This window comes from Gadus macrocephalus, chromosome 4, assembly GCF_031168955.1.
Source record: "Gadus macrocephalus chromosome 4, ASM3116895v1".
Lineage (NCBI taxonomy): Eukaryota > Metazoa > Chordata > Actinopteri > Gadiformes > Gadidae > Gadus > Gadus macrocephalus.
In genome coordinates, this window is record NC_082385.1 from 34,247,239 (window position 1) to 34,257,122 (window position 9,884).

A 9,884-nucleotide genomic window follows, 5' to 3' on the forward strand; every position below is an offset into this window, starting at 1 on the left:
ACCCTCGACTTGCTCTGACCTGGAGGGGGTACCCTCGACCTGCTCTGACCTGGAGGGGGTACCCTCGACCTGCTCTGACCTGGAGGGGGTCCCCCCTACAGGGTTAAGTGATTCCCTATATATATAGAGATATATGTATATAAATCTGTATTTCTGCTCTTTGCCAGCACAGATGTGTTGGCACAGGCCCGTTGATGTATTCTACATGCGGACGACATTCATGCTTATTATTCGAGCTGAATGAGGCGCATTGCCGAACCCTGCCAGCAGAGGTCACCCTTGAGGCGTTGTAGAAGCAGCGCTGCTGACTGAGGACGTGGAGGAGCTGAGCTCGCCCCTCTGGTACAAGGCTCTACTTCACTTCACACGGACACACGCCCTGAGAGACACTCAGACAGGTAGCTGGGATGTCTGGTTAAACCGCCCGTCTGGACGCTGCCGCCACTTGAATTGAGATGCATCTGAGCTCTGTGTTTCTATGGGTCAGGGGCGATGCCTCCCGCTAGGACGACCACAGGTTCTGTGGGCCATGTAGTTTATACTGCTGCAGGGTGTGTGTGGATGGGTGTGTGTGTGTACGTGTAGGTGGGTGTGTTTGAATATATTTTCTAATCATTTGATGATTTAAAATGTTTTATCTTCATTTTATTTGTATTTCCTTTACAGCTAGATTGACTGGAGTGGACCTCTGTGCTCCAGTGGACGTCTGGAGTGGACCTCTGTGTTCCAGTCCCTTGGTGGACGTCTGGAGTGGACCTCTGTGCTCCAGTGGACCTCTGGAGTGGACCTCTGTGCTCCAGTCCCTTGGTGGACGTCTGGAGTGGACCTCTGTGCTCCAGTCCCTTGGTGGACCTCTGGAGTGGACCTCTGTGCTCCAGTGGACCTCTGGAGTGGACCTCTGTGCTCCAGTGGACCTCTGGAGTGGACCTCTGTGCTCCAGTCCCCCGGTGGACGTCTGGAGTGGACCTCTGTGCTCCAGTCCCTTGGTGGACCTCTGGAGTGGACCTCTGTGTTCCAGTCCCTCCTTCTCTCCAGCATCACGCCGCCATGTCCTTCCCCTTCATCCTGATCTGGGCCACCCAAATGTTGTTCTCCAAAACACAAGGTACTTAATTTACCCTCTAATAGTACCCTCTACCTCTACTACCCTGTACCTTCCCCCAGTACCCTCTACTACCCTCTAGTACCCTCTACTACCCTCTACGACCCTACAGTACCCTCTACTACCCTCTACTACCCACTAGTACCCTCTAGTACCCTACAGTACCCTCTACTACCCTCTACTACCCTCTACTACCCTACAGTACCCTCTACTACCCACTAGTACCCTCTAGTACCCTCTACTACCCTCTACGACCCTACAGTACCCTCTACTACCCTCTACTACCCACTAGTACCCTCTAGTACCCTACAGTACCCTCTATTACCCACTAGTACCCTCTAGTACCCTCTAGTACCCTCTACTACCCTCTACTACCCACTAGTACCCTCTAGTACCCTACAGTACCCTCTACTACCCACTAGTACCCTCTAGTACCCTCTACTACCCTCTACGACCCTACAGTACCCTCTACTACCCTCTACTACCCACTAGTACCCTCTAGTACCCTACAGTACCCTCTACTACCCACTAGTACCCTCTAGTACCCTCCAGTTCCCTCTACTACCCTCTACTACCCTACAGTACCCTCCAGTACCCTCTACTACCCTACAGTACCCTCTACTACCCTCTACTACCCTCTACTACCCTACAGTACCCTCTACTACCCTCTACTACCCTACAGTACCCTCTACTACCCTCCAGCACCCTCTACTACCCTCCAGTACCCTCTATTACCCACTAGTACCCTCTAGTACCCTCTACTACCCTCCAGTACCCTCTACTACCCTCTACTACCCTACAGTACCCTCTACTACCCTCTACTACCCTACAGTACCCTCTAGTACCCTCTACTACCCTACAGTACCCTCTAGTACCCTCTAGTACCCTCCAGTACCCTCTACTACCCTCTACTACCCTCTACTACCCTACAGTACCCTCTACTACCCTCTACTACCCTACAGTACCCTCTACTACCCTCTACTACCCTACAGTACCCTCTACTACCCTCCAGTACCCTCTACTACCCTCCAGTACCCTCTATTACCCACTAGTACCCTCTAGTACCCTCTAGTACCCTACAGTACCCTCTACTACCCTCTACTACCCTACAGTACCCTCTACTACCCTCCAGTACCCTCTAGTACCCTCCAGTACCCTCTACTACCCTACACTACCCTCTACTACTCTCTAGTACCCTCTAGTACCCACTAGTACCCTCTACTACCCTCTAGTACCCTCCAGTACCCTCTACTACCCTACAGTACCCTCTACTACCCTCCAGTACCCTCTACTACCCTCTTGTACCCTCTACTACCCTCTAGTACCCTCTACTACCCTCCAGTACCCTCTACTACCCTACAGTACCCTCTAGTACCCTCTAGTACCCACTAGTACCCTCTAGTACCCTCTAGTACCCTCCAGTACCCTCTACTACCCTCTACTACCCTCTACTACCCTACAGTACCCTCTATTACCCACTAGTACCCTCTAGTACCCTCTAGTACCCTCCAGTACCCTCCAGTACCCTCTACTACCCTACAGTACCCTCTACTACCCTCCAGTACCCTCTACTACCCTACAGTACCCTCTACTACCCTCTAGTACCCTCCAGTACCCTCTATTACCCACTAGTACCCTCTAGTACCCTCTAGTACCCTCTAGTACCCACTAGTACCCTCCAGTACCCTCTATTACCCACTAGTACCCTCTAGTACCCTCCAGTACCCTCTACTACCCTCTACTACCCTCCAGTACCCTCTACTACCCTCTACTACCCTACAGTACCCTCTATTACCCACTAGTACCCTACAGTACCCTCTAGTACCCTCCAGTACCCTCCAGTACCCTCTACTACCCTCCAGTACCCTCTAGTACCCTCCAGTACCCTCTACTACCCTACACTACCCTCTACTACTCTCTAGTACCCTCTAGTACCCACTAGTACCCTCTACTACCCTCTAGTACCCTCCAGTACCCTCTACTACCCTACAGTACCCTCTACTACCCTCCAGTACCCTCTACTACCCTCTTGTACCCTCTACTACCCTCTAGTACCCTCTACTACCCTCCAGTACCCTCTACTACCCTACAGTACCCTCTAGTACCCTCTAGTACCCACTAGTACCCTCTAGTACCCTCTAGTACCCTCCAGTACCCTCTACTACCCTACAGTACCCTCTACTACCCTCTACTACCCTCCAGTACCCTCTACTACCCTACAGTACCCTCTATTACCCACTAGTACCCTCTAGTACCCTCTAGTACCCTCCAGTACCCTCCAGTACCCTCTACTACCCTACAGTACCCTCTACTACCCTCCAGTACCCTCTACTACCCTACAGTACCCTCTACTACCCTCTAGTACCCTCCAGTACCCTCCAGTACCCTCTACTACCCTCCAGTACCCTCTAGTACCCTCCAGTACCCTCTACTACCCTACACTACCCTCTACTACTCTCTAGTACCCTCTAGTACCCACTAGTACCCTCTACTACCCTCTAGTACCCTCCAGTACCCTCTACTACCCTACAGTACCCTCTACTACCCTCCAGTACCCTCTACTACCCTCTTGTACCCTCTACTACCCTCTAGTACCCTCTACTACCCTCCAGTACCCTCTACTACCCTACAGTACCCTCTAGTACCCTCTAGTACCCACTAGTACCCTCTAGTACCCTCTAGTACCCTCCAGTACCCTCTACTACCCTACAGTACCCTCTACTACCCTCTACTACCCTCCAGTACCCTCTACTACCCTACAGTACCCTCTATTACCCACTAGTACCCTCTAGTACCCTCTAGTACCCTCCAGTACCCTCCAGTACCCTCTACTACCCTACAGTACCCTCTACTACCCTCCAGTACCCTCTACTACCCTACAGTACCCTCTACTACCCTCTAGTACCCTCCAGTACCCTCTATTACCCACTAGTACCCTCTAGTACCCTCTAGTACCCTCTAGTACCCACTAGTACCCTCCAGTACCCTCTATTACCCACTAGTACCCTCTAGTACCCTCCAGTACCCTCTACTACCCTCTACTACCCTCCAGTACCCTCTACTACCCTCTACTACCCTACAGTACCCTCTATTACCCACTAGTACCCTACAGTACCCTCTAGTACCCTCCAGTACCCTCCAGTACCCTCTACTACCCTCCAGTACCCTCTACTACCCTCTACTACCCTACAGTACCCTCTAGTACCCTCTAGTACCCTCCAGTACCCTCCAGTACCCTCTAATACCCTACAGTACCCTCTACTACCCTCTAGTACCCTCTACTACCCTCTAGTACCCTCCAGTACCCTCCAGTACCCTCTATTACCCACTAGTACCCTCTAGTACCCTCCAGTACCCTCCAGTACCCTCCAGTACCCTCCAGTACCTTCTACTACCCTCTACCCTGTGTGTGTCAGGTGAGGTCACGACCATGGCCAATGTCAACGCCATCCCCGGACTTCCCTTCACGCTGAGCTGCAACGTTTCCACGGCGACGGGAGAGCGTGTGCGTCAGGTGCGCTGGCTGGACCCGGGCGGCCAGGTGCTGACGGCCTACGAGCCCGGGGACCCGCCCACCGTCTCGCTCGGCCGGCCAGGCGTCCGGCTCTCCCCCCGCCTCCCGCACGCCGCCTCAGCCATCACCGTGGCGACCGCTGGCCCCGCCCACCAGGGATGCTACGTCTGCGAGTTCCACGTCTACCCCAGCGGCCGCCAGCAGGGGCGCACCTGCCTCACTCTCACCGGTGACACATATACCTGGACCTTAGATATACACCTGGACCTTAGATATACACCTGGACCTTAGATATACCTGGACCTTAGACATACACCTGGACCTTTGACATACACCTGGACCTTAGACATACACCTGGACCTTAGACATACACCTGGACCTTAGATATACACCTGGACCTTAGATATACACCTGGACCTTAGATATACACCTGGACCTTAGATATACCTGGACCTTAGACATACACCTGGACCTTAGACATACACCTGGACCTTAGACATACACCTGGACCTTAGATATACCTGGACCTTAGACATACAACTGGACCTTAGACATACACCTGGACCTTAGATATACACCTGGACCTTAGATATACACCTGGACCTTAGACATACACCTGGACCTTAGACATACACCTGGACCTTAGATATACACCTGGACCTTAGATATACACCTGGACCTTAGACATACACCTGGACCTTAGACATACACCTGGACCTTAGATATACACCTGGACCTTAGACATACACCTGGACCTTAGACATACACCTGGACCTTAGATATACACCTGGACCTTAGATATACACCTGGACCTTAGACATACACCTGGACCTTAGATATACACCTGGACCTTAGACATACACCTGGACCTTAGATATACACCTGGACCTTAGATATACACCTGGACCTTAGATATACACCTGGACCTTAGATATACCTGGACCTTAGATATACACCTGGACCTTAGATATACAGCTGGACCTTAGACATACACCTGGACCTTAGATATACAGCTGGACCTTAGACATACACCTGGACCTTAGATATACACCTGGACACTAGATATATACCTGGGCATCAAATCTAGGTCTATATATCTATATGTATAGAATGTATACGTCTATATACTATGTATCTACATGTATAGAATGTATATGTCTATATATTAAGACGCTGTGTTCCGGTTGCCCAGCAACGGTGCTCCTGGAGGGAGGGGGCGTGGCTCTGAGCGGGGGCGTGGCCAGGCTGCGGTGCCTCTACAGCGGGGACCCGGCGGGCGTCAGGCAGGTGCTGTGGAGCCGGAGGGGGCGGGGCGGGGGAGACCCCACCCCCCTGGGGTCGTACTCCGGGGGGGGCGGGGCCCTGGTGGGGGCGGCCCTGGGGGGGCGGGGCCAGCTCAGTGCCTCCCTGGGGGAGAGCCGGCTCACCCTGCAGCCTCTGGAGCCGCAGGACGAGGCCTGCTACACCTGCCAGCTCCACACCTTCCCCGAGGGCAGGCTGCAAGGCTCCACCTGCCTGGTGGTGTACGGTAGGAGCCAGGGCGGAGCCTACTGACCCCGACCCCACTGACACTGACCCCACTGACCCCACTGACACTGACCCCACTGACACTAACCCCACTGACACTGACCCCACTGACACTAACCCCACTGACCCTACTGACACTGCTGACACTGACCCCACTGACACTGACCCCACTGACCCCACTGACCCCACTGACACTGACCCCACTGACACTAACCCCACTGACCCCACTGACCCCACTGACACTGACCCCACTGACACTAACCCCACTGACACTGACCCTACTGACCCCACTGACCCCACTGACACTGACCCTACTGACCCCACTGACCCCACTGACACTGACCCTACTGACCCCACTGACCCCACTGACACTGACCCCACTGACACTAACCCCACTGACCCCACTGACACTGACCCCACTGACACTGAACCTACTGACCCCACTGACACTGACCCTACTGACCCCACTGACACTGACCCCACTGACACTAACCCCACTGACCCCACTGACACTGACCCCACTGACCCCACTGACACTGACCCCACTGACCCCACTGACACTGACCCTACTGACCCCACTGACCCCACTGACACTGACCCTACTGACCCCACTGACCCTACTGACCCCACTGACCCCACTGACACTGACCCTACTGACCCCACTGACCCCACTGACACTGACCCTACTGACCCCACTGACCCTACTGACACTGACCCCACTGACACTGACCCCACTGACACTGACCCCACTGACACTACTGACACTGACCCTACTGACCCCACTGACCCTACTGACACTGACCCTACTGACCCTACTGACACTGACCCCACTGACACTGACCCCACTGACACTGACCCCACTGACACTGACCCCACTGACCCCACTGACACTGACCCCACTGACACTACTGACACTGACACTGACCCCACTGACCCCACTGACACTGACCCCACTGACACTACTGACACTGACCCCACAGACCCTACTGACACTGACCCCACTGACACTACTGACACTGACCCCACTGACACTGACCATACTGACCCTACTGATCCTACTGACCCTACTGACCCCACTGACCCTACTGACACTGACCCCACTGACACTGACCCCACTGACACTACTGACACTGACCCTACTGACACTGACCCCACTGACACTGACCCCACTGACCCCACTGACACTGACCCCACTGACCCTGACCCTACTGACCCCACTGATCCTACTGACCCCACTGACACTGACCCCACTGACCCTACTGACCCTACTGACCCCACTGACCCTACTGACCCCACTGACCCTACTGACCCCACTGACACTGACCCCACTGACCCTACTGACCCTGATCCTACTTACCCTGCTGACCCTACTGACCCCACTGACCCCACTGACCCTACTGACACCTCCCTCTCCTCTAGTCCTCCTCTCTCTCCCCTCTCTCCCCTCTCTCTCCCCTCTCTCTCTCCAGTCCTCCCTGACCTCTCTCTCCCCTCTCTCTCCCCAGTCCTCCCTGACCTCTCTCTCCCCTCTCTCTCCCCTCTCTCTCTCCAGTCCTCCCTGACCTCTCTCTCCCCTCTCTCTCCCCAGTCCTCCCTGACCTCTCTCTCCCCTCTCTCTCCCCTCTCTCTCCCCTCTCTCACCCCAGTCCTCCCTGACCTCTCTCTCCCCTCTCTCTCCCCTCTCTCTCCCCAGTCCTCCCTGACCTCTCTCTCCCCTCTCTCTCCCCTCTCTCTCTCCAGTCCTCCCCGACCCGGAGCTCACCTCCGTCAGCCGGTCTTCGGGATTGGTCGAGGCTAACTGCACGACGCTCTCTCGCCCCGCCTCCAACATCACCTGGAGCGTTGCCAGGGACAACCACACTCTGGGCCCGCCCACTGTGTCGTACGAGCAGCAGGGGGGCGGTATAACGCGGGTGACCAGCACCCTGCTCGTCCAATCAGAGCTCCTCCAGCAGCTGTCTGTCAAGTGTCTCATCCACCACCCTGGGCTGGACCAACCCCTCTCTCTGACCCTCAGCGGTGAGGTCAGAGGTCAGATACCATAGATCTACAACATAGATCTACAGCATAGACCAACCCGTCTCTCTGACCCTCAGCGGTGAGGTCTGAGGTCAGATACCATAGATCTACAACATAGATCTACAGCATAGACCAACCCCTCTCTCTGACCCTAAGCGGTGAGGTCAGAGGTCAGATACCATAGATCTACAACATAGATCTACAGCATAGACCAACCCCTCTTTCTGACCCTCAGCGTTGGGGTCAGAGGTCAGATACCATAGATCTACAACATAGATCTACAGCATAGACCAACCCCTCTCTCTGACCCTCAGCGGTGGGGTCAGAGGTCAGATACCATAGATCTACAGCATAGACCAACCCCTCTCTCTGACCCTCAGCGGTGAGGTCAGAGGTCAGATACCATAGATCTACAGCATAGATCTACAGCATAGACCAACCCCTCTCTCTGACCCTCAATGGTGAGGTCAGAGACCATAGATCTACAGCATAGATCCTACAGCATAGACCCAATATCATAGATCATACAGCATAGATCTACAGTATATATCTACAACATAGATCTACAGCATAGATCCTAAAGCATAGATCTACAGTATAGATCTACAACATAGATCCTACAGCATAGACCCCACAGAATAGATGCTACAGCATAGACCGTACAGCATAGATCCTAAAACATAGACCCCACAGCATAGATCTAAAACATAGACTTGATAGCATACATCCGACAGCATAGACCCTAAAACATAGATCCTACAACATAGACCCTAAAACATAGACCGCACAGCATAGACCCTACAGCATAGACCCCAAAGGATAGATCCTATAGAATAAATCCTACAGCATAGACAGTATAGCATAGATCCTCAAACATAAACCCTACAGCATTGATCCTAAAACATAGACCCTACAGCATAGATCCTCAAACAAAGACCCTACAGCATAGATCCTCAAACAAAGATCCTACAGCCTAGATCCTCAACATCCATCTCAATGTGTATGCATATATGTGTGTGTATATACAGTATATGTGTGTGTATGTGTGTGTTGCAGCAAGTCAGGGTTTGACCGCCTCCGTGTGTTAATATGTCTGTGTGTGTTTGTGTGTGTGTGTGTGTGTGTGTGTGTGTGTGTGTGTGTGTGTGTGTGTGTGTGTGTGTGTGTGTGTGTGTGTGTGTGTGTGTGTGTGTGCGTGCGTGCGGGTGTGCGTGCGTGCGTGCGTGTGTGTGTGTGTGCGCGTGTGTGTGTGCGTATGCGCGTGTGCGCGTGTGTGTTCCAGCGGGTCAGGGCGTGGTCGTGGCCGTGGCCGTGGCCTCCGTCTCTCTGGTGCTGCTGCTCCTGCTCTGTGTTTGTCTCTGCAGAGTGTTCTTCTGCAAAGGAGGTGAGTCACACACTGAGTGGCACCGATAATCAATACCAACACACTGATCACCTATAATCAATACCAACACACTGAGGATCACCTATAATCAATACCAACACACTGATCACCTATAATCAATACCAACACACTGAGGATCACCTATAATCAATACACACTGAGGATCACCTATAATCAATACACTGAGGATCACCTATAATCAATATGAACACACTGATCACATATAATCAATAGGAACACACTGAGGATCACCTATAATCAATACACTGAGGATCACCTATAATCAATAGGAAAACACTGAGGATCACCTATAATCAATAGGAACACACCGAGGATCA

The 9,884-nt window shown here is 53.1% G+C and overlaps 1 protein-coding gene across 6 annotated transcripts in view; it reads left to right on the forward strand.

Annotated features, from left to right (window-relative positions):
- The first annotated feature begins 349 nt into the window (after positions 1–349).
- Positions 350–9,884, forward strand: part of LOC132456527 (uncharacterized) — a 12,282-nt gene continuing 2,747 nt past the window's right edge. The window contains exons 1-7 of one of the 6 annotated variants that reach the window (XM_060050900.1): positions 350–398; positions 671–743; positions 1,001–1,105; positions 4,519–4,845; positions 5,809–6,144; positions 7,884–8,174; positions 9,445–9,546. In XM_060050900.1, the coding sequence (XP_059906883.1) occupies positions 1,048–1,105; positions 4,519–4,845; positions 5,809–6,144; positions 7,884–8,174; positions 9,445–9,546 (1,114 nt within the window). In that variant the 5' untranslated portion in view covers positions 350–398; positions 671–743; positions 1,001–1,047. The other 5 variants (XM_060050899.1, XM_060050897.1, XM_060050902.1 and 2 more) reach the window with 5 other exon arrangements.